Source organism: Hemitrygon akajei, chromosome 20 (assembly GCF_048418815.1).
Source record: "Hemitrygon akajei chromosome 20, sHemAka1.3, whole genome shotgun sequence".
Classification (NCBI taxonomy): Eukaryota; Metazoa; Chordata; class Chondrichthyes; order Myliobatiformes; family Dasyatidae; genus Hemitrygon; species Hemitrygon akajei.
This window is the reverse complement of record NC_133143.1, coordinates 33,717,905-33,743,419: the sequence shown is the minus strand read 5'-3', so window position 1 is coordinate 33,743,419 and position 25,515 is coordinate 33,717,905. Positions and strand designations below refer to the sequence as shown.

At 40.7% G+C, this 25,515-nt stretch overlaps 1 protein-coding gene across 1 annotated transcript in view; it reads right to left on the bottom strand.

Moving 5' to 3' along the window:
• The window catches only part of LOC140713709 (E3 ubiquitin-protein ligase znrf2-like), a 184,037-nt gene that overhangs the window by 39,006 nt on the left and 119,516 nt on the right, over nucleotides 1-25,515 (bottom strand). Inside the window, exon 2 of the mRNA XM_073024114.1 lies at nucleotides 22,309-22,404. Within this exon, the coding sequence (XP_072880215.1) occupies nucleotides 22,309-22,404 (96 nt within the window). The remainder of the gene's footprint in view (nucleotides 1-22,308; nucleotides 22,405-25,515) is intronic.

The following is a 25,515-nucleotide window of genomic DNA, read 5'->3' as shown; positions in this document are numbered from 1 at the left end:
CATCTGTTCTGGATTTAACATGATATCCAAAAAGCATCATAGCCTGACAGTGCAGGATTTCCTTGGTAGGAGTTTCAGCTTAGAATCTTGCTCCAGATCTTAAGTGCGTCTTGTCATAGCAATCATCTAATACACAAACAATGCTAAACTATAATCGACTGCTTCCTGCAACACAAAGAAGATACGTACAAGCTGTATTTTAGGACACTGTTCACAAGTTGCACTGACATAAAAGCTGAAGGTGCAGCCCTTGCAAAAAAAATTGTGATTTATGGAGAAGATGTACAAATCAGAGCACCAAGGTTACAGTAAGCTGCAAGAAAGCAAGTTACAAAACAGATTATTTCAGGTGTGATGCAGATTTCGGAAAGCAGTTGCGGTATCGGATTGTAAATGGTAAAATATTACGGTACTCAAAAACATCCACATCTGGAGAGCTTGCAAAGGAGATTTATGAAAATGTTGTGAGGACTAGAAATCTTTTGAGTTGAAGAAAGATTGATTAATTTAAGGTTGTTTTCTTTAGGGCAGAGGAAGCAGAGAGGAGATTTAATTGTGGTGAGGGATGTGCACAGAGCAAATAGGAAAGACTCATTTCCCTTAGCAGAGAAGTCAAAAACCAGAGGGACAAGTTTAAAGGAATTGGTAGAAAGCTAAAAGGAAATGAGGAACAATTTGTTCCACTTAAAAAATGGTAGGGATCTGGTACTCACTGTCTGAAAAATACTAGAAACAAAACCCCTGATCACATTTAATCAGCGCTTATTTATTTATTTGAAAAGCTGTGACCGGCATAGTTACCGTCCTAGTACAGGATTAAGCTGAATATTCATTTTTCTTTAATCAGGCATGGGCTGAATGGGAGTCTGTGTTAAAAATGTTCTATGATTCTACAAGGTAATACTCACCTCACATAATTACAAGCATCTTCGTATTCCCCTAAAACCCCTTCACTTCAAGAGTTTGGTGTTGTCAGGCCATATCATCTTCTCGCAGCTACCATCGGCAGGAAGTACAGAAACCCGACGTCCTACATCACCAGGTTCAGGAACAGCTACTTCTGCACAAGCATATGGTTCCAGCAAAACCCTAATCACCACTGGACGAGAACATTGCAGAGCTGATTGACTGGTAATTTGTTGTAGAGGCAGATGACATGCGCAATGTCAGATGATCCATCCAATTTTGTCCTGATTCTACATTTTTGTATACCAGCAATTAGTTAAAATACTATTCCACTCTGTCTCTGGAGCCATACTAAGACAAATGCACACACAAAATGCTGGAGTGCCTGGCAGAATCTATAGAAAGGAGTACAGTCAACAGACAACTGTGCTGCTCCAAAGAACGCGATGTGAGGTCATTCTCAGCCTCGGCCATTAGGCTCTATAATGAGTCAGCCAATTGCTGAGGAAGCGATGACCACCTCCAGTTAGGCTGTTTCAAGCAAATTTTTATTCATTCTTACTTCTCTTCTAATATTTGTATATCTGTGCACTGTACTACTACTGTGACGCTGTAATTTCCTTTGGGATCAATAAAGTATCTATGTGAAAGAGGATGAGAGATTTACATAGCTGAAGCATGTTGGTGCAGCAGACAGCTTTTTGCTTTCACAGGCCTCATTTCTGACACTTGTTTCTCAATCCGGAATGACTCAGTTCACTGATCATCAATTTCCCTACCACCGTGGTGGGACATGAGAACCTAGACCATTTATCCAAGCCTCTGGGTTTCTACTCTAGTAACAGACTTACCCATTGCTAATAGAAGTGTCACTTCCCACTCTTCCCCATTATCGTGCAATTTCCTTCCTGGGAAAACTTTGCAGCTGGAAGTTTATCTTTGACGACATACAGTATGTACCAACTTCTTCCACTTGCGCCATTTATTGATATCAGTTTGATTGAGCCATATCAGGAGTTTCTATCCGTTCCCTGCTTCAACCTCGTGCTGAGAGCTGAAAATGAGCATCATGCCGTTTGCAATGCTGTATAGTGACACATTTCACAATATTGCACCATACCATCACTTGGTGTGATGGATGTGAACAAAGACTTCCACCTCTGTTAAGCAGCTTGATAAAATAGTGGGTAATAAACTTAATAGGGGAACTGAAATGAGAAAATCAAATTGATTTCACTATCGTTATTGACACAAACGTTTTATTCCAGGTTTTTTTGATAAACCGCATGCAAATTTTCCATTTGCTGTGAGAGATCTGAACTCATGCCTTAATATCATTTGTCCACGACTCTGGATCACTGATTCATTAAATCAGCCACAATGCTGTGACGCCCGTACCTCCTATTCAGGGTGGAGGCATGCGGGATTTAAGTCCAGTTAACTGGTTTCCTGGCAAGGCCGAGGGAGGGGGAGCTACGTAGCCTTTGATCTGTAGCACGGACTAGGCCCCATGCCGCTGGCTTGCCTGTTGCAGCCACCCGGGAGGGGAAACGCTGGATGTGGTTTGGCACAGCGTCCGTGCTGGACTGCACTAGAGGCTGGCCTCTCCCATCGGTGTTGCCCTCCAGTGTCTGCTTGGTGGAAGACAAGCTGGATTCTGTGGAGTGCTGAGGGATTGTCCTTGCCGACAACGTACAGGACACGTCACGCATGGCTTGGGCTATATTATATTTTTATATACTACATATGCTACGTTTATTGCTGTCTTATATGTGCTATATGTGCCTTGAGCTGTGTACGACTGTTGGTACTGTGTATTACATCTTGGACCTAGAAGGAATACTGTTCCATTTAGCTGTATTCATTAAAGTCAAATAATTGAAAAACTAACAGCTTTATTTCCACTTTGCCATTTAATCCATATTCCTGAAATTCTTGTTGGAATCGGTAAGATCTCAGGCCCAACATTCAACTTCACTTGGGGCAAGATCAAGCAGGCAGTTCCCAATTTAATGCCAGATGCAAGTATGAGGGAGCTCTGTTCTTGGATCCGTGAGGAGCTCAGCACCGGAGGTGAAGGGAAGGGCAGAGCCAGCACCACCTGTCAGGCTGCAACTCCCAGGCATCGGCACGCGTGCAGAAATCGGAGCCCTGCTGAGGAATAAACGGGTAAATGCCGCCAGTTCCAGCGCTAACGCCTGACTCCAGTTGGAAAGAATTCCCCGTTAGAGAGCAGAGTTCCTAATACCCACACACAGAGGAAGAACATTAGATATTTCCTTCCATTCCGCTCAGAACAACAACCTGCTTGTGTCCACTTGACAATCCTCTATCCATTTTGCAGCCTCTTTTTTAATATTATGATTCAATTTTACTAACACTTGCTACATATTCAAACTGTGTAATAAAAGTACGGCCATCTTTTACACATATGATGGAGCACCAAATGATACCACAGTGTAACATCCTGAAATGTGGCAGCATACAGCACCGTAAATAACAATCCACTTTTACTTTCAGTTAACAGTGCTCAGTTGAAGTCAGCAGCAGACACACTCAATGAATCACTAACTAAAACAGATGGCGAGAAATGGCACAAAGAAATGAAGTTGATAGACATGACTAAAGCCAAAATTCAACCTATGAATATTACCAGGAAAAATTTGCAGAGCAGTGATTAAGAACTAAATTAAATAAAGTGGGAATACAAGGCTAGTATTAGTAATGGTACCATATGGTAACCTACCATCCTTCAGGGCAGAAAATCTGCTGTTATAAACCATTCTGGGCCATATGTCGCCCAGTATACAAAAGCAAATGAACCTCATAATTTTGCACACCATTCTAGTTCTGTGGCAAGCCACAATAAAGAATAAAACTGTCTGCAGAATCTGGCGTGTACCCAGGCTGGGTTCAGAGAAAACAAAGAGAACAACAGTTCTCTCCACTTAGATGCAGAGTTTAAAAAGTTATCCATTATAGATGCAGAAAATTTTAATGAAAGATTAAAATAAATCAATTTGTAAAAGATGGACATATTGTAATTTCGTTTGTATCAGAATACTGATCACATTTATAATATCAGCAAATGCTGTCACAATACTATTGAACAATTTGCAGATCCATTAATTTCTGGCATGGGACTGATAGTGAGGAGGGCCTTTGATCCCTGAGGCTGATTTAAAAGCAAACCAGGCCTCTGGCCTAAGGAGTGTGGCTGACAATGACCAGGGTCTTTGCATTTTGTTGGGGGGTGGGGGGTTCTCTTTGGAATGGAAATAATGGTCCCCACTCCTATCTTTCAGTTAACTCTGCTCACATGTTATAAGACAACCCCTGCGTTCCAGATATCAGTCTAGTAAAGTATCTCCAATATTTTTTAAATAAGACAACCAACACGGCACATGGTAATCCAGACATCATCTCAACAATACCCAAGGTAATTGAAGCATCACCTCCCTCCTTTGGTATTCATTTCCCTTTTAGTTGGTACATATGCCTTTGATTGTAGTTTTAGAAAAATTTAGTTTTTCTAAATACCTTCCACATCTAGATATCATCCTTCTGCAAATCGTGCACTGAGTCATAATGCAGAACTTGGCAACCTCTTCCCATTCAGACAAAATACTTATTTTCTCCCTATCAAAATGGACCATATATATTCCATTCCCAAGGTCTTACATGCTCACTGAATCCATTAGTATTAGTAGCTTTGATGGAACCAGAGAGCAAACAAAACTGGACATAAATAGAGCATGGGAGAGTCCAGGACCAGCGGGCACACTCTCACAATAGGACATCCCTTTAGAACAGAGATGAGGAGGAATTGCTTTAGACAGAAGTTGGTGAATCTGGAATTCATTGCCATAGAGAGCTGTGGAAGCCAAGTCATTGGGTATACTTAAAGTGAAGGTGAATAGTTTCTCGATTAAGGTAGTAAGTGCATCAAAGGTTATGGAGCGAGGGCAGGAGAATGGGGCTGAGAGGGAAAATAAATCAGCCATGATGGAATAGCAGGGCAGACTTAGAGCATAGAACATAGAAATCTACAGTACATTACAGGCCCTTTGGCCCACAATGTTGTGCCGACCATGTAATCTACTCTAGAAACTGCCTAGAATTTCCCTAGTGCAAAGCCTCTATTTTTCTAAGCTCCATGTACCTATCTAAGAGGCTCTTAAAAGACCCTGTTGTATCCGCTTCCACCACCACCGCCAGCAGCGTTTAGTTGGTTCCATAAGTTGTTGTAGCTGGGGGTGGTAACAAGGAAAGCTCTGATTATCTATTAAATGCTCCCAACAGAGTGCGCTTCAAATAGCCTCTGACAAGCAAGTCTAGCTCCTGGTCTTTACGTGTGGCTTAGCTACTAAGCCCAGTGGAACTGTTTCTACTGAGAAAAGGGGTAAAGGCGAGTTACTGGCGCCTTAAAACCAGTCGCTTTGGGCAGATGGGGCTTGCTAGCCATGCTTGGCAGTTCATCTAGGAGAAGGAAAACTCTGATCTCAAACCTCTGCTGCCTCCTGGCTATACCCACTCATGGGGAAGGGCTTCGGGAGTAAACCCCGAGGGAAATACCCAGAGCAGGAGTCCCCAAGGAAGTCCTACATTGAATTTAATGCTGACTGGCAACTCTTGTGATGCATATATGTTATGTTCTAGGGTGAATTATCAATGGAAGACCTAAATGTCTAATTTCACTTGCCAACACTAACTGCTTGTTATTGATTGAAAATGCTGGTCCGTGGCTAAGAATAGCACGTTATCGTCAATGGCCTTTTTAACATCTTGAGAAAGTATGGATAAGAGGAGTTTATTGAAATACCAGTCGTCACTCTTCTGGTTTTTCTGTTACGATATTTTTCGAGACAATCCTTTGATTGCCAAATAAAGCTAAAAACGTTCCAACTACCTGGTCATGACCCTTGCACTTTTTTTCTCAATCTGCACCACTCTGTCTCTCTTTCTGCAACACTATATTCTGCATTCTGATTTCTTTTCAGTACCTTGATGTACTTTTGTATGACACGCTTTGCATGGACGGTGTGCAATTAAAAGCTTTTTATTCTATATCCACTATAGGTAAAAGCTTTTTACTGTATCTCCAGTATAGGTGATACTAATAAACTGACACTAGCAAACACTAACAACGATAATAATATGCAGTTTGCCATGAACCAAAGGCCTAAAAGTTAAAAAAAATACTATCTGAATTGATACATTCTTGTAGAGTGAGTTAGCTATTATCAAGTTACGTTTTAATTATTATATATACAACTTTTTTCTTAGCAATATTTTATTTTCCTGTTTGATATCATACAGTTACTCTAAGTTCCCCAGAATTAATGCAAGCTAACCAATAGTTTGCATTCGTAAAGGATTTAAGAAAAATGGCTGCTTATGAAGGTTACAAAGCTCATCTTGCTATAATCTTCATAGGTATCACAACTTGATGGGCCAAATGGTCTAAATCTGCTCCTATAATGATAATAGTAAATCTTCACTTTAAACCAGTATTGTTATAAGATAAATATATTAACGGATGAAACAAGTATTAAATATATAATGAAAATAATCCCATAAACCTGCTTTGCTCTTAGGGTCCCCTTTGGATTATTCAGAGGTAGGCCTTCACTGCTGAGTCAGAGGGTTATGGATACAGGCCTCATTATGGTTTCTTTATTAGCTGCAAAGTGCCAATGAACATCCCAATGGTGTGAAAAGGCCAAAGGGCAGCGAGGAGTGCTTTTGGTGGTGGTAATCGCTGAGAATGAATCATTAAAGAATCTACCTCAAGGAAGATCTTGCACTATCTGTAACAAATGCCAGAGAAGGATTTGACCCTCCAGTTAAAAACTTGTTCAGCATTTGGTCCTCCACTGTTAACTGCCTTCCCTGCAGGGGATAGAAATTCATGCCAAGTGAGATGAATCCCACCAAGCAATCTCTGCCTCATGAGCTCCATGCACAGTGCCCAGATTTAAAACTAGGTTTTCGAGAATAGACACACTGCATCAGGGGACCAAAGTTTTGGAACACATCCACAAGAAATCAGTCATATTTGTGGTTCATGGAAGGAAAACCTATAGCTCTGTGTGACCACTAAACACTTTTGAAAAGTTCCAGTCAAGGTTTCAAAGGCATTTTTCCTCACCTGCCCATCTGAAGAACATTTCAGGTACAGGAGTCGTAGAAGTTATTTGTCATTAATGTTACATTTTAACAGAACTAACACTTGAAAAATAATGGTTTCAAAAATGATAAGGTACGAATTTTTATCCAAAATATTAAGTTTAATCACCTGAAAGGTTTTGGGAGAAGGCTAAGAAAAGATTAGTTCAACTATTTCTTGAAAGTAAGCTGTAGAAATTTATTCCCAAGTTTCGTTAGATGACAAAAGCAACCACATTAATATACTACTGACTTTTATCATCTCACATGAGTCCAGTCAAAGAGGGAGAGCAGACTATTTATTGTTAACACGACTCCGAGTCCTGATGATGATGGCTGCAACCTTCTTGGTCTCTCTTTCGCTCAAACCAAGGATAGCAATACATTCAGAAAGTGGTCACCAGGTTGCAGCTTACTGAGTGCAGCAAAAAACAAAATTGCAAAGACACCCAACAACTAGTCACGCTCCAGCAAGCTTCTTAAATGTGATATACCACCGCGCGCAGCAAGCAGAGGGAAGTCATTTCACTGTAGAGAGAATCTGTAGGAGAGACCTAAAAAGATAACGTGTTTAAAAGCAATCTGATTTAAATGAGATGTGTCTGAATTTTTTTTTGTGTGTGTGTTGGGGGTTGTCATCAGATGCCTCATAACTGACTTCATATCAAACAGGTTGATGTCTGGCGGAGAAATTTTACTACCCACCGTTGTTCTATCAGGTTTTATGTCTGATGTTCGAGAAGGGACAATAAAAACAAACATGATTTGCTGCTGCAATGTGATTATTTTTATTACAGACACTGCAATGCTTTTCATGGATTGTGAAACAGATTCTGATGCGTGTTTGTTGTACTGTAGGAAATGTGGCCAACGGTTTGCATATAGCGAGACCCCACAAACAGCAACGTGGCAATGGTGAGGTTTTCCAGCATTGCTGGCAGAAGGATAGACTTTGGCCAGAACAATGAAGTGAACTACACTGCTTCTCAGAGATGTTTTTTATTGATCTGAGTACAAATTTCCAGAAACGTCGATTGCAGCGAAATCATAACGTAATAGCCAGAATTAATCATAAAGGAATCAGGCATCCCAAGAGATTGAGCAAACAATATAGAAACAGATAAAACTTTGACAGGCCAATCTAATATTGGATAGATGAAGCATTAAACATCTTAATGTAGGGTCAGGACATCACTATAGGAACAAGACAAAATGATCAAGGAAGATGTTTTGCATTCCAAGTAGTGTGCACCATGACTCATGTGGAAGTCTGGTCTTGATACACAACAGAGCTGCAAAGGGAACTTGAGTTCTGCAGACATAGGCAGAAATAATCTGGACAAGAAAAAGAACACTGGAGCGAATCATCCAGTTGGAGCTATATCTAGCCACACAATCTTGGATATGTATACATATAGTGAGTAAAGAAGGGGGCGAAGTGCACAGCCTTAAGAGGCTCTTAGTAATCATTTTTGCATTTTCTGCATCACGCAGAGGTTGGCTTCCTGCAGTTTGTACTAATTCTAAGCAATGACTAAATGCTCACCTCTAGGGCAAACCATGCCCTAGAGATGATGAACACTCAGCTTAGCGGGAGCCAACTGATTCACTTATATGTGAAGATATCAGTCAAAGATTTCGTCTACAAGTAAGATGAAGAGGAAAGATTTTTTTAAATTGTAACATGGTAGGTACATAAGTAAACCCAAATTAAAGCAATTATTTATAATTACACAAACAATAATTAAACCCATGTTAGCTTACAAATCAAGTGCACTGTGATCAAAATGACTCAACAGGCCAGACAAAAGAAAAATCCAGAGAGCAAAGCAGCAGAAAGGTTATAGATTGCACAACCTTTGTTGTTTTATCAGGTCACTTTGATTGTCACTAAATCAGTCTGCCATGTGGAATCCAGTAAAGAATTAATAAAGCAGTGTAGAATGCACCACTGGACCAGTATTGATCTGCAGCACAGCCACTGCAACATATTAAAGGTCGTTCAATCAATAATCAGGAAAGCTTAGTGGTATTGATATAAACACAAGCCAAAATGGGTGTACTTTAAAACACGCTTCAATAACAGTGAACCTGAATTTTACTACTACGTAATGTCTTCTATTTTATTATATCATCTATCCTTGGTCCATTGTAAAATAATTCTAAAGTATTAATTAACATGGGCAGCTGAAGCACTAGATGTACTAATACACCATTCACTTAGCAGCAAATTGGCACAGCTCTTAGCACAGTTGTCCCAGGGCTGCAGCAGCCCAGATTCAAACCTGACCTCTGGTTCCACCTGCAAGATGATCCTTCTCTGAGGATTGTCACCTTGTTGTGGCGGAGTGGCTTGTGAGTTCCCGAGACCGCACGAGTGATGCTGTCTGGGGGCTAAGCTCCTGGTTGGGTCACCCATGACAGTAAGGTCAAGCAGGAGGATCCAGACAAAGTGTGACCCAAACAAGACCTCAGCAGAGGAGCTGGTGGAAGATGACGACACAGTGAAGGAGGAAGGAGGCTGTAGCATTGAAGGGGTCCCAGTCACCTTGCATCCTGTGCCACTGGACCCTGACGCCGATCTGTCAAGGACTGTTTGGTGGCTGCCCATGCATCACCCTCACCATATTAAACAAAATTACCCTGTAGTGTTCTCCATTAAAGCACTCGTACCCGTCGACTGATCACACTACTGCAACCTGCATATATTCTCTATGCTCCCATGAGCTTCCCCTGGAGTGTCACACATCCAAAGATACACTGGTCAGTTGGCCATATCAGTTGTTCCTGATATAGTTGTGTGGCAGGCAATTCAAGAAACTTAATGGGCATGTGAGAGGGAATAGGTAACAGGAAAGTAAGGTTAGTCTGAGAGTCAACAGAGATAGGTTAAATGGCCTCCTTCTGTATTGTGCGAGATGAGGTACAATTAGTCTACAAACAAGAGAAAACAATCTCCACATACACTCTATCTAGGCTTTTCAACAGTTGATAGGTTTCAATGAGATCCTTCCCCACCCCCCCACCATTCTTCTAAACCCCAGCCCAGACCCAAACACTTTCCATAAGTTAATCTTTTCATTCCTGGGATCGTTCTTGTGAATCCCCTCTGGACCCTCTCCAATGCCAACACATCTCATCTTATATAAGGGGTCCAAAACTGCTCACAATATTCCAAATGCAGTCTGACCTAATAAATCCTCTGCATTACATCCTTGCTTTTGTACTCTTGTCCTCTGGAAATGAATGCTGATATTGCATTTGCCTTCCTTACCCATGACTCAATCTGCAAGTTAACCTTTAGGGAATCCTGCGTGAGGACTCTCATGCCTCCTGCCCAGGCAGAACCCCGATCTCGAAACATGCTGATAACTTGTTGACCTGGGGGCCACCAGCTCGTCCTTGCTCTCACGTCAAGCCCCATTTGCCCATCACCTACCTCCATGATGGCTAACCTATGAAGGTAAATAATGCCTCAATTTCCCTCATCTTCCCACACATCTACAACCCCACATTCCATAATTCTTAGAACACTTCCAGTCTCTTGAATAAGCCTATATCTAATCCGTGTGCCCCATGTATCTGTACCTTCAGCTGACAGAGTCTTAGACTCAAGCAGCATCTCTCTAAGCCCCTGTCTCTTTTCCTCTCTTTTCCCCTTAAGGTAGACTCAACTCATATTGTTGTCCAGATATCTGGTCATCTGCCCCAATACTTGTACTACTTACTGTCAACATTTCCACAAGGAGGCATTGCAAATATTTTCTTCCTTTTTTTCCCCACTTCTTAGCTTACCCGCTGGTATCAAGTGCAGACTTTGGTTCTGCCCTACTTCCATAGGTTATTGAATGACAAATTAAACTAATGTGGAACTATGAACTTCCACAGTTTGAGCTAGACTTGCCTGACAAGGGGGCATGTTGATACCATACAAGGCTGGCTTTTCCTTCCGCCATTTACACATGGACTTCAGGTTCTCAATGTCATCCCAAATGCTCCAAGTCTACCTTGGGCTGATATGGGCCAAAGATTGCCACAAGTTAGTGGAGATATGCAGAGACACCATTGGTGATAGTATCAGGAAGTGCCTCCTTGCAGGTACCCATGAAGGGAAGGGATGAATTTTGTGCCGGGTTTGATGCTTAATCATCAAATGTCCTTTCCTCAATGTGCTGATGTATAGAGTGTGTTAGGTCTAAATCCTGAATAGCTTTCACGGTTGCTCTGTGAGAGAACCTTCACTAGATGGGTTTGTACCCTTTGTACCCCTTCAAGGAGGCAGCTCAACATCACTCAACAAGGGCAATTGTGGGTGGCAACAAATGAAAAGCTCTGTAAGAAGCGGGAAGTTCAAATCTACAAAAAAAAAATCAGCCTCCAACTCTGTTCAAAACTAAAATTGACAGCAGGAGTCTTAAGTCAGAGAGTGTCTACGTTGTGCCCATTTCACTGACATAACCCCTTAGACAGTTATCCTTTGGGAACAATTAGTAATGTTACAAAAAAAAACATCCTTTTCATTGCATAGTGGAGGCACAATAGCACGGACAAGGGTAGTGAAATTGCTCCACATGTTGCATTCCAGAAATTTTGCTCCTGGCTGAATTAATTTACTAATATTGAGTCTGACAGTAATCAGAGATAATGTCCATCAATTCTCCAACTCCCACAGGGTACTTGATGTACTTACGATCCACAATTTTTTCTTGTTGGTTTGGGTCTGCATCTTTCCTCTGGGAACAGGCACTGGATAATTTACACCATTACAGAATAGTCATCAGCCACTTGGATGGAACAGGCTTGTATTAAGCACAGAATTGAAAAGCATTGAACATGGGATGATGATTGGAGCTAAGGCTAACAAAGGGGTGTGCGACAGGGGTTTCAGGTTGCTTAACCTTATTTTAAAAAATTACAAACTAACTCTGATAGATTTGAAATAATCGCATTTCAGCAATGCACACAAAATGTGGGAGGAACTCAGCAGATCAGCCAGCATCTATGGAGGGGAATAAATAGTCAAAGTTTTCATAAAACCCTAAAACATTGGAGCAGAATTAGGCTATTTGTCCAGGCTGAGACCCTTCATCAGGGCTGGGTCTGATTCTGGATCCTGACCCCTCCTTTCCTGCCCTGATGACGAGTCTCAGCCCAAAACATCGACTGTTTATTCCCCTCCATAGACGCTGCCAGACCTGATGAGTTCCTCCAAAATTCTGGATGTGTTGCTAAAGACTTAGGGCATCAGCATAATCTCTTCAGCTCTTACTTTTTAGAAAAAATTGTTAAAAAAAAGTATTAAAAAATTGGAAAGGATCAGAGATGATTGTCACATACAAAAGAAAGTAAATTTCTATTCCTTTGAAAACTATTATCATCTTACTAATTTGCAAACAAAACCACTGCCCTCCATTCCTAGGTTAATCGCCCTCTAGTTCTTTTTCCTTATGGGACAGCAATCTGAATACGACAAAGTAAACAACATCTGACTGGCAATAGCACACAACCAGTAACTAGGTTACACAAGTATAATGCTTGTGTCATAAACACACACACAAAAATTGCAGAATAACAGTGATCCAAAATTAATAAAAGGAAGTTGTATCAGTTAGACTTGTGAAATAGGAAATGAATACTACTGTGTCTTCTTATGGAGTTAGCAGGCTTTGATTTTGTATGAAGCAAGACTTATAACGTATATAGTTCACTAAAGCAGATTCACGTAAAAGGAACAAGGCTTCACTAAATTAAATCCACTACTAAGCTCTCATGGTGCCACGTAACATTTGTGTTGCCTTTTATCAGAAAACTAATCGTCCTTTCTGCATGCTCCCTAAACAAAGTCGTTGCTTACCAATCCTCCCTGCTATTTAGGCACCAAAATGAGCATGTTAGGAGACAATGACACACTGCTCTTATTTCAGATGATACTGTCACAAAATTTAGACATGCTTGAACGGCCCATGGCCAACATTGGCCACTAGTACAAATGCACAAATGTTATATCTACTTCTACAAGACTTTGTGTGTGAGACTAGCCATGTCCAAGACAGTAACTGATGTTTGGAAATACCAATGGCATGTTCCCTTATGTTATCTATTCACCCTTCTGCAGGTCTTGGGGAGAGTGGGGAGCCAGTATCTCCAATTTGAATGCAATCAATGTTCAAAGGTAAACAAACGTTGTCTTCCACCTGAATTTAGGTTGCACTTTAGAGCATACTTAACTCATTTCCAAATGTACCTCAAATGTCTTCATTGGGTCAGGTGAAAACCATTAGTTAACTGTCAGATGCAGAATTTCGGAATAGGTAAAGTACTTTAAATTTAGATTCATTTGCTCCTGCTGCAAGCCTGAGACGCTAGGGTAATGTAAGCTGTTTTTGAGCTTGCTTCCAAGTTGTTCTAAGAACGATTGCAACCACATCCCAGGGTATTAGAATTCAGTCACGTATAGGGTCCAAAACTTGCATTACTGTCTCAATCAATTTATGTATAATGCAGATTGTGTTCAATTAATTTTATATTCATTCTAATCATTAATTGATTTTAACAAAGGATATACACCAATGATTGCATTTGAACAGCAACTTCAAGATCCTTAGAATAACTAATTAGGAATAACTTTAGTTGTGACTGTGAATTGGTGCTGAAAACTAACCTCTAACAAATTTTATCCTAATCCTTGTCTTGTACCTGATACAGGAATCCTAAGCTTTCCTTCTAGCTAAGGAAATCTTTTCATCCCAGGAATATTTACTTCCCTGCGATCAGGAAAAGACACAAGGGCATTGGACACTGGAAAGAGTGCAAACTGAAGGCAATATTATGTGAGATTATATCCATTATGAAAGGATAAACAAAATAGACAGTGAGTTACTTTTCATTTTAAACAAAAGTCTAAGAGTTAGCTTAACTAAGGTTGTTTTTTTAAAATGGAAGGTTTTAATAGACATAGACTGACTGCTTCCAGTTGTGGGAAGATGATTGTATAGAGACTATAAATACAGAATAGTCACCATGGTATCAAATAGTGGATTCAGATTTTGTTTTTTAAACGTTTTCAGCTGGAGTGGTGAGAATGTGAAAGTCACTATTGCAGAAAGTAACTGAAGCAAATTTCAAGGGAGGATGGACAAATACTTACGTAAGAAGGCAGAACAATGTTATGCTAATAAAGAACTTTAGGAAGGACTTCCAGGTGGAGCCTAAGAAACAGCACGTACTGGTTACTGCAAGTGGCCTGTTTCCCTGTTATCTATTCACACCTCTTTGTTGTGGTACGTATCTAATTAAAATTCAACATTCATTTTTAATAAGCTGCTCCAAACTTCTGAAAATGATTTAGCACTCAACACAAATCTTTCTTCAATGCCAAATGGTGATGTATTCTTAAAAACTTGCATGGTAATATTTTGGTTCATGGAATCCATGTTAGCATAGTTCTAAACCAATATTGGTTGCTCTAGTGCCCATGATCTTGAATATTCCTGGTTTTTAAAATATAGTGGATTCTGGATAACTGGGCCACATCAGGACCAGTACATTTTGGCCCAGTTAAGCGGCTGTCTCAATTAGCTGAAGTTTCATGGAAATAGTTAAAAAGATATAAAAAAGACAAACCACCATTTAACTGAGTATTAAATTATGCATTTAAATGAAATACAGAACAAATTAGAACACTACGAATGCTACTAGAGTACTATAAAATAGTGTGTTAGTTCCAAATTGTATACTGATGGAGGATATTGTCCAGTGTATGTTGCCGTGTTCTTGTAACTGATGTAAATGAACAGAATCATTGCAGACACCTAGTGCAGATGATGGACTCCCTTCGCACATTTTCATTATAATATTCAAGATGATTGTCGATTTAATTCTTCATAGTTCCTTATTTGTTAAAGTAGTGAAATTGTTTCATTTTCACTCCCTACCACTTCTGGCATCTCAAAGCTTGAATGCTTGAAACCATTGTGAACAAAACAGTTCTAAAATATCTTGCTGTTTATTTCTCAGCAACTATCAGTGACAAGAATCACTGCTTTTTGAACACAAACATTCAACTGACGCTATTTAAAAACTATTTGCTCTAAGCATTGTGTAGTGACTAACAGGCACATGAGTTCATGCAACTAACTAGCTAGAAACTGTTCAGCAACAAGAGTATCCCAAATAAACAAAGAGAATCCTGGCTTTTTTCTTGGTTAGTTTTTCTCCTTTAAGAGTTGTCCCAAATAAGTGGCTGCACTGATTAAGCGACGCACGAATTAACTGGAATCCACTGTATATTTATACTTCCTTTGTAAGGCTGAATGATCTCAGCCTTTTCCACTTTCAATGGATAAGTATTCCATGTTCCAGCAATACACCACAAAGATATTTCTTGGAGTTTTTCTGCTCACTTTCTGTGACAACTTTATATTGACTCCTTAACCAACAATGTTCTATCCAATGGACACAACATTGACTTTGTTTTTTCTTTACTTTATTACAATTAATCACAGCTTTAAAAACCTCAAATGGACCTCTTCTTCTCTTTTGGTGCTCCACAAAAGTACTGTTTGTGCCTCAACCTTCTTCCCATAACTAGATTCCCATTCATCTTGGTAAATCCAAGCCATCATCTCTCTGAGTGCAATGTCCCTTTTTATACAGGGAAATAGTCAACTAATGCATTTGCTATTGTACCTGATCCTTCACATCTGTTTGTTTATATGATCTTTTTATATCTAGCTTCATTGTACCTTTCCTCTTTTCCCATTTGAACGTCTATTTGGTGAAATTGGAATGGTAAGTAAAGCAAAATACATCAATCAACACACATCCAAAGCTTACATTTCATGGGTGGAATGGGCCTTTTTGGAAAGAGAAGCAAAAAAACCCCAGTCTCCACCCTATTATCAGACATTCTCTATGTTCTCTCTACCCCCCCCCCCACCCACATCTCTGTAACTTAAAACACGCTTTTCAAGGTCTGATGAAAAGTCATAGCCTGAAACATTAACTCTGTTTCACTCTCCACAGATGCCGCTTGATCTTCTGAGTATTCCCTGCACTGTTCTTTATTTCTGGAAAGAATTTGCCTTCACAATCAGTGCAAATGTCAGACAAAATACCGCCATTCTGCATTGTCACTCTAATTTTAGTGTGACAAATGGTTTTGAAGCTTCTGAAGCATGCAAGTTTAACACAATTGAGTGTGATCATACAGAACAAGAAAGAATAGCACCCTAAAAGACTCACAATACCCAATGTCCTGGAGAGTTAAAGGGTTAATTCTTGAGAATAGAATGCAAAAAAATATGCTTGGTATTAGAAACTATCCTCTGAACAAAAGAACCACTCTACAACATATGGCATGACATCTGTCATGCACCTGACCCTGACACACCTCAAAAACAAGGTCACTTGTGTCAGAATGTTTTTCTGGATTTCGGTTTGGCAATCAACACTACTGTCCCACAGACCTCGGTGAACAATCTCCTACTCCTCTGTCTAAATACACCACTGTGCAACGGGGTGTTGGACTTCCTAACCAACAGATCTCAGTCAGGATGCACAACTACTCCTCCCTCCCAATCATCCTCAACACAGGTGCCTCCCGGGCTGCGTGCTACGCCCATTGCTGTTATCACTCTGCTCACACAGGACTGCATGGCCAAATGCTCAAGTAATCACATTGTCAAGTTCGCCGATGTCACAATAGTGGCGGGGCTCATCAACAACAACGATGAGACGGCCTACAGAGAGGAGGTGGAAGAGCTCAAGGCCTGGTGCCAGGCAAATAGTCAACAAGACAAAGGAGATGTTTATCGACTTTAGGAGAAATCACACCACTCACACCTCTCTTTACATGAGGGGCACAGCAGTGGAAGCTGCAAGCTGTTTCAAATTCCTGCGAGTGCACATCTTGCACAACCTCGCAAGAGCCCAGAACACATCCTACATAATCAGGAAAGTACTTACACCAGCACCTCTACTTTCTAAGGGGGCAGAAGAGAACTAGACTATGCATAGCTGTATTAACGTTATTCTACAGGAGCACAATAGCGAGCATCCTAACAGGCTACGTCACTGCAGAGTACAGAAATGGCACTGCGGTGCACAGGAAGGCTCTACAACAGGTAGTCAGAACTACTCAACGCACCACTGGCACCAGACTACCCACCACCAATGGCATGTATGCAGAAAGGTGCCTGAAAGTGGCAGTAACATCATGAAAGATCCCGCCAATCCTGCTCAGGGTCTGTTTTTCTCGCTCCCGTGAGAAAGGAGGCAACGTTGCACCCACGCCTGGAGCACCAGACTCAAAAACAATTACCTTCCCCAAGCAGTTAGGCAGATCAACAGCTCCACTCATTAGCCACCTGTCCACATCCCCAATACCACCATTTTATCTTCTCCTGTCAGTCACCTGATGTATAAACACTCCTGCGCCCAGCACAACTTTATGGACAAGCAATCAATATACATCTATAAACTATCTTATGCACAAATATAGTATTTATTGTGCTTTTTTATTATTGTACTCTTATTGTGTTTTTCTGTGAGCTGCAACAATGTCTTTGGTTTCCTTTTCACTTGTGTCCTGGAAATGATATTAAACAATCTTGAACCTTGAGAAGACATAATTAGAGACAGCGCATTTAGGAGTTGGAATCAAGAGGCAAATCTTCGTGCAAGGGTGGCTGACTGCGAGAGCTCTTTTTTCATATAGAATGTGGATGTTGGGCTTCAAGAACTTTGTTCAGCATGGAGAGAGGGAGAACATCAATGAGTCTAGAGTGAGAAGTATTGAGATACATAGTGAAACAAAAACAGTAATTGCCAGAAACATACTTAAGGTCCGGCAGCATCTGTGAAAAGAGAAAGGGTTAATATTTTAGGTTGAAGATATTTCAACAAGTCTAAGACATTAACATTTTCTCCTCAGACAGACGCTGCCTGATCTGAAGAGTGCTTCTGTGTTCCTTTCAGGTGTCCAGCATCGCTTGCATTTTGATTTTCTAAAATTATCCATTCTCGCAGATTGGGACTGGTCAGGTACTGACATCAACAAACAATTGCAACAAGATACCACCACTATCCAATATGAAAGTGGTGCATTTTCAACAGAGAGAGAGAGCGGGAGCTTGTAGGATGGGAGACAATATGGTGAAGTGGGGTTGAAAGACCAGCGAATCCTGTGAGTGTGGCAAAAGGGTGCAGAACATTGAACACGTTCTGCGCAACTGCCCACTCTCACCTGATTTAGCTGACACTGACCTGCTCAACATCAACCTAACAACGCTAGAGTGGTTGGCTGTCTGAATGAATGAACCACCAACGTCTTTCGAAGGATATTTAAAACTAGCTTAAGTGGCCATGGATCAGGACGTGAGTAAAGTATCAGAGCAAAACACACACCAGAGTGCACTCAAAATGCTCTACTCATTTGGTGAAAACTGGAAAACCAAAGAGCTTTAAATTTGCCATTCTAAACTTGAGCTGTGACTGGAGAGACTAACTTTGTACCATCCAACCATGGAAAAAGCTCTGTGCACCCCTGGTGAGACAGATGTTAAGGTAAGGACTGAGAGCTAAACTCAGACGTTACCTAGCACAAAATGGATTGTATTGAGTTTAATCAAATGATTCTTACAGCTGCATGAAACTAATGTGCTAAAAAAAACCTCTTGATGTAATGGATTTACAAACAACTTCACCGTTGGATATAAATCTTCTGAGAACTGCTTACATTGAAACTCTGATTTTCTAAGAGAGTTCACAAAGGGTGAAAAAAATGATGTTCTATTCATCAAATTAGAAGGAAACATCCAGTTCTGAATCTGACAAATATCGCTCTGTCAACATCGTTTTAATGCAATCAACAAAAGGAGAAATCTGTTTTCATTTCAAACCCTTTTTTTGGTAGGCAGGAGATGAGTTTTCTGTTCAGGTGCATAAAGCGAAATGGCTGGTAGAAGCCGATATGTTAGCAACTTTGGCTCATGAGGATTCATTTCACTCAGCTCTGCAAATTGTCACAATGTGGAGGGGTTATTTGGTAAAGCAATCAACAGACAAGTCAGGCACCATTATTACACCTGGGTCTTGTTAGAGTTGCTCCCACTGACCTCCTAAACAAAACAGCTGAGAGAATAGTCCCCAGAACAAGACATGCGCTCTGCAGTGGACTTGCAATCGGTGAAGAGGAGAAGAAATGAAAAAGGGGTGGGGAAAATTCAAAATGTTCTTCGAGGTAAAAGAAAGGAAATTATTCCCAGCAGGTTCACTTGCAAACCAAAATCAATCGAAATTTACTTTCTAGCATTACAGTTCCAAATAGCCCAGACTTGGTGGGGAAAGGGATCATATCTCTCCTGTTAAAGTCTCAGGTTAGACTAGATTTCATTTGTGTCTGATCTGCATATTTAACCTGGACTTTCTCCACCTGGAGTGCAGTCCATGCACTGATTTTACAGGGTCGAATTGTAGGGGTGATATCAGAGTGGAAGAGAAGGTGATGCTCCATACCACTTTGTATATTCTACTAATCCAAAATTCTCTAAAGCAAGCTAAAATTGAAAGCTTCTTTCTAACAAAAAATAAATCAAAGATTTAGTGGTAGGTAAACTGCACTATTATTTCCTGAGTCGAGACCCAAACAATTTTCCATTTTCTTTATGTCTGGATCTGAATTTGTCATGGAGTCAGTGTTCTAAAAAGATATAGCATGGGAACACATCTTTTTGCCCATCATATTCAAACTGACTATCAAACATCCATTTATGCTCATCCTATAGCCTCATTCCATCCTCCCCACATACTTATCAACTCCCCATAGATTTTACCATTCTGCTATGCAGTAGCGGCATTTTACAGTGGTCAATTAATCTAGCAACCCGCACATCCTTGGGATTTGATATGGAAGTGAAGCATGTGATGAAAACTCATGCAATCATAGGGAGAGCTTGTAAACTCCATGCAGTCAGCACAGAGATAAGTCCCTGGTTGCTGGACTTCTGAAACAGCAGCTGTGCTGACTGTGTTCCTCATATAGTTTTCTGGATGTTCAATGTGTTTACAATTCATGCCACAGTAGGCACTGTCATTACCAACATTAAAGAAATGCAGCCAAACCAAACCAAAAGGTCTCTGAAAGCAATATTATGTTCAGTGCTTATGAAGGAACATCCGGACATTCCACAGAAAGATGTTATAATCACCTTGAAAATCCACTAAGTCCTAATCAATCTTTCACTCGAAGAAAAGCATTTCATTTCTACGCATTAGTTCACCTCCCTGTGTTGACAGAGGATATGCACCAAGCTCACACAACTCTATCTTGCCCTTTGAGAGAACTCCTTCTCAGCACAACTTCAGCATAACAATTGGGTCTGAACAAACATTTTGATAGCGACCGAAGAGATATCTGTGACTTGGTCTCCCTGCAGCACAAGAGGCGGTATCTAAAAACTGAAGGAAGAAACAGTTAAGGAAATGGAAAGCATCCCCACACCGCTTGATCATTTCTAATTAACAAGTGGTGCAAGAAGCTCATTTATAGGGACCCAAGACTAAAGAGACAGAAATAGAAAACAAATAAATTGCAGCTGCTGATGGGATAGGATTAATTTTTCCATCGATGCAAGATCTGAATGCTGACTGGTATTGGCCCATGTTTTAGCAGCATGAACTGCTTGCTCTCCATTATCAGCTCAACCACTGTGGCAGATGGTGTACACATGCACATGGAAACATAAATAAGGTGATCATTTTGTGCCCATTTCATCACCATTATTACTCATCACTTGCTGAACCACCGTCTTACTACACTAATGTGTAGTTTTTTTCCCCCTGAATAACTGTTCATAACCAACAGCATTTTGATTCATCTTGAGTCGAGTGCATTGATGATATCTGCATCAGGAGTTTGAGGAGATTTGGTTTGCCACCTAAAACAGTCGAAAATTTCTATAAATGTACTGTGGAGAGCATTCTGACCCCGCGGGGGTGGGGGGTGGCTACTGCAGAGGGTTGAAGTAAGCTGCAGGGAGTTATAAAATTAGTCAGCCATCATGGGTACTAGCCTCTGTAGTGTCCAAGAAATCTTTAACAAGCGACACTACAGAAAAGTGGCGTCCATCATTAAGGACCCCCCACTACCCAAGACATGCTCTCCTATCATTGTTACCATCAAGGAGGTACAGAAGCCTTAAGGCACACACTCAGCGATTCAGAAACAGATTCTTCCCCTCTGCCATCCGATTTCTAAATGGATATTGAACCCATGAACACTACTTCACTCCTTTTTTTCTTGATTACAAAGATGACAAGAGGCATTGATCATGTGGATAGTCAGAGGCTTTTTCCCAGGGCTGAAATGGTTGCCACAAGAGGACACAGGTTTAAGGTGCTGGGGAGTAGGTACAGAGGAGATGTCAGGGTTACGTTTTTTTTTACGCAGAGAGCGGTGAGTGCGTGGAATGGGCTACTGGCAACAGTGGTGGAGGCGGATACGATAGGGTCTTTTAAGAGACTTTTGGATAGGTACATTCAACTTAGAAAAATAGAGGTCTATTGGTAAGCCTAGTAATTTCGAAGGTAGGGACATGTTCAGCACAACTTTGTGGGCACTAGGGCCTGTATTGTGCTGTAGGTTTTCTATGTTTCTATGTTTTTAAACAAGAGAAAATCTGAAGTTGCAGGAAATCCGAGCAAGACACACAAAATGCTGGAGGAACTCAGCAAACCAGGCAGCATCAATGGAAAAGAATACAGTTGACATTTTGGACTGAGACCTGTGTGTGTTGCTTTTTTTTTAAAATTTCTGTTTTTGGACTACTTATCTTAATTTAACTATTTAAGATACATGCTTAGGGTAATTCAGGTTTTTCCTCCTAAATTTATCATGTATTACATTGTACTGCTACTGCAAAATTAACAAATTTCTCGACATTTGCTCGTTATCTTAAACATGATTCTGATTCTGTTTCCGATACTGATAGTCTTAGAACTGAGGTCTTTGCAAAGCATGGTGTACATCTGCATACTACGTGTGGAAAACAGGTGCAAGTCCACAGCTAATAGACACCAGACTACAAAACAAGCAATCCAGGAAGTTTCCATGCAAAAATATGGTCCAGTGTCAAAATGAGCAGCGCATTTGACAGCTATAATTATCAGCTTCATTAAATTCTTTGGTGATGACATAAGATCACAATGAATAAGCAAGAAAACGATACAACTTACCATTGTAAGTCACCCTCGGTTTGGTCAGGCACAGGACAAGGTGCAAGTCCATTTCTTCAGTGGAAACAAACTTTGAGCACACAGGACATTTGAAACCTGGTTTAAAAAGAGGGTGGAGAAAAAGTAATCAATTAAATTCAACACATAAGTAAATGAATGCAATTTGCACTTTATACAAGAACCATTCCATACATTAGCCCAGTCAGTGTGGGTAGAATATCTTTAGGTTCTGAAAAATTCGCTATCAGACAATGCAAATGAACACTTAGCTCCTGTGAGTGTATAAACTGTGGTTACTGAAAGCTAACCCCACTTAAAAAGCTGAAGCTGAAGGAACTCAGCAGGAAGGGAAATGAACTGTTGACGCTTTGGGCCAAGACCCTTCATCATCACTAGAGAGGAAAGGGGAAGAAACTAGAATTAGAAATCGAGGAGAAAAGGAGTATGGGCTGGCAGGTGACAGGTGAAACCAGGTGGGTGGGAGAGGGGGAATGAAGTAAGAAGCTGGAAGGTGATAGGTGGAAGAGGTAAAGGTCTAATGAAGAAGGAATCTGATAGGAGAGAACAGTAGAGCATGGAATAAAGGGAAGAAGCAGCACCTGGCAGAGGTGATAAGCAGGTGAGGAGAAGAGAAGGGATGGAAGGGGAACCAGAATAGAGAATAGAAAAAGAGAAGTGGGAGGATTGGAGGGGGGAAGCTATCAGAAGTTTGAGAAATCAGCATTCATGCCATCAGGTTGGAAGCTATCCAGGCGGAATATAAAGTGTTACTCCCTGAACCTGAGTGTGGCCTCATTGTGCCAGAAGAGGAGGCCAGGAGCCAAGTTGTCATAACAGGAATGGAAAGTCAAATTGAAGTGAGTGGCCACCGGGAAATCCAGCCTTTTGTGGTGGACAAAGCAAAGATGGTGGACAAAAGGGTCCCCCAATCCACGTTGGGTCTCACTGACATATCACTTCAATACAGCTGGGTGAACAGAAGGTTCTAGAGACGTCACATCGTCCTTAGCCATTATGTATCTGTAACTGTGGGTAGCACAGGTGACAACAGCTTATGGAGTTGCTGCCTTACAGCACATGGCTGGGGCTCTATCCTCATCTAAGGTGTGTATGTGTTGTGTCACTTGCACTTCTCCCTTCCATTTTGTGGTGGTTTTTCTGGGTGCTCATGTAACCCATTCCAAACGTTAATTGGTCTCTGAAAATTATACGGTAAAATCCAGGAGAGATGATTGGAATATAGAGAATACCTAACAGGAAAATTAGGGGAGTAGGGTTGGGATTGGTCTGTGACTGAGTAGACTCCATGGCCTTCAAGAGCATTATTTTGTGTCATAAGGAAAGATGAAAGAAAACATTTCTAGAATGGAAAATATTTAAACTTGTCACACTGCAACTGAGAGGTTGCAACGCTGTCTGGAACAGATGGCTGTAATTATAATGTGGAGAGTCTTGAGAGGTGATTATCAATATAAGTATAGGCACTGAAATTTAAAATATAAAAATAAGTGAGAATCTATGGCTTTAAAGTAGACATGGAATTGTTTTTATATACCTTAGCTAAAAATCAACTTTGTCTCTTAACCACAGTACCTGAACATTACCTTGGCCTCAATTCCCACAGTCAATTGCCAATGGGTAGTTTGTCATTTATGCTACACGAGTTTCAGTACAAAGATTAATTATTTTCTCAAGGCCATGGAGGAAAAACAGCAGACCAGAATAAGTTTAGTCATATAACAAGAGCACACTTTAAAAGAGAGATTGTCAGTTGAATTTGACTCAGTTAATGATTAATATTTTTATGTTTTACCAAGTAGAAACTATATGAACTTGAAACACATGGATTTGTTTATAAGAAGCACTCCCTTTATCTATAGTGGGTGATGCTACTGTTAGCCAATCCTGTACTGACAGACTACTCGATAAATTTGCCTCGGTAAAAGTTTCAAATAGGTCCTAGAACCTGTGCAAAAAAAAATTCTCTGGTGTTATAGCTTGACCCCTAAGTGCTCCCTTTTTAATGGAGTTGTCCTCTTTGGTGAGAAAAGCATAGAAATTACAGAACTTTTTTTGCTTCCAACATGATCCAATAGTGCAAGCTGGATTTTGGCTCATCTGGTCAGGATCGAACCAATGTCACAGGAGGAGTAAGGCTGATTCTCCAGGAGCTACACTCTATGAACGCCAATTACAATTCTCCTGAATGTTAATATTAAGGACATAGATTAGATTCAAAATCCATTCTAGAGACCTGGCCATTGCTTCAGTGTCAGAGGCATTTACCCAGGGCCTTCTCAGGTAGACATTAAAAAGCTGGTGATATTTCCCACAGAAGGCTGGATGCCTCCTCTGTATCTTGATCAGTTGTTATCCCACAGTTAGCACCAGCAAAGTCAAATTACTTCTCAATTACTCACTCCCACACTTTCAAATGAGTTGCCATGCCTCTCTACGTTATGACAGCACTACCTAGCAATGTCTATGAATCACCTTCGAGACATCCTGAGGGCATGCAAAGCTCTGCACAAATACAAGTTCATTCTTTATTTATAATTCATGAATGTCACTGCTGTGAATGAGTTATACAGGTATTTCAGAGAAACGCAATAAATGTTCTTGCCTTTCCTTCACCCTCTGCAATGATGACCATAAAAGGCCTTTAATGTGGTACAACTCATAAATAACAACTTAGAAAGCACCTGTAATGCATTAAAATATCCTAAGGCACATCCCCAGACACCAGAAGAATAGATATGTGGTGCATATTAGACTTTTGAAAGTCCTTCAATAAAGTACCACACAAAACTGCAGTGCATTGCATTATATGTGATATACCACTGCGAACTGGGGAGTCAAACAGAAAACGGAATGGGTATAATCAGGTCATTTTTTGTTTTGGGTTGAGAGGCCATGAACAGTGGTGCGGGGGGAGGGGTCGCATAGGGAACCCATTAGCTCACAATCTATAATCAATAATTCGGATCCACTCATCTGGGTTTGCTGATGATAACTGGGAGTGTGGGCCTAAAGAAGGAAAGAGAGAGACTTTAGGGGGACAGAGATCGGTTAAATGAAAGGACATGGCCATGACCCAGTATCTTTTTAGCAAAACTACAGGTGCTGGAGAACAAGATTGAGGACCCAAGGACAAGATTGCTGTATTGGTAGGTAAAGAGGAATTGTTGCGTTCTGAGTTTCATGGAG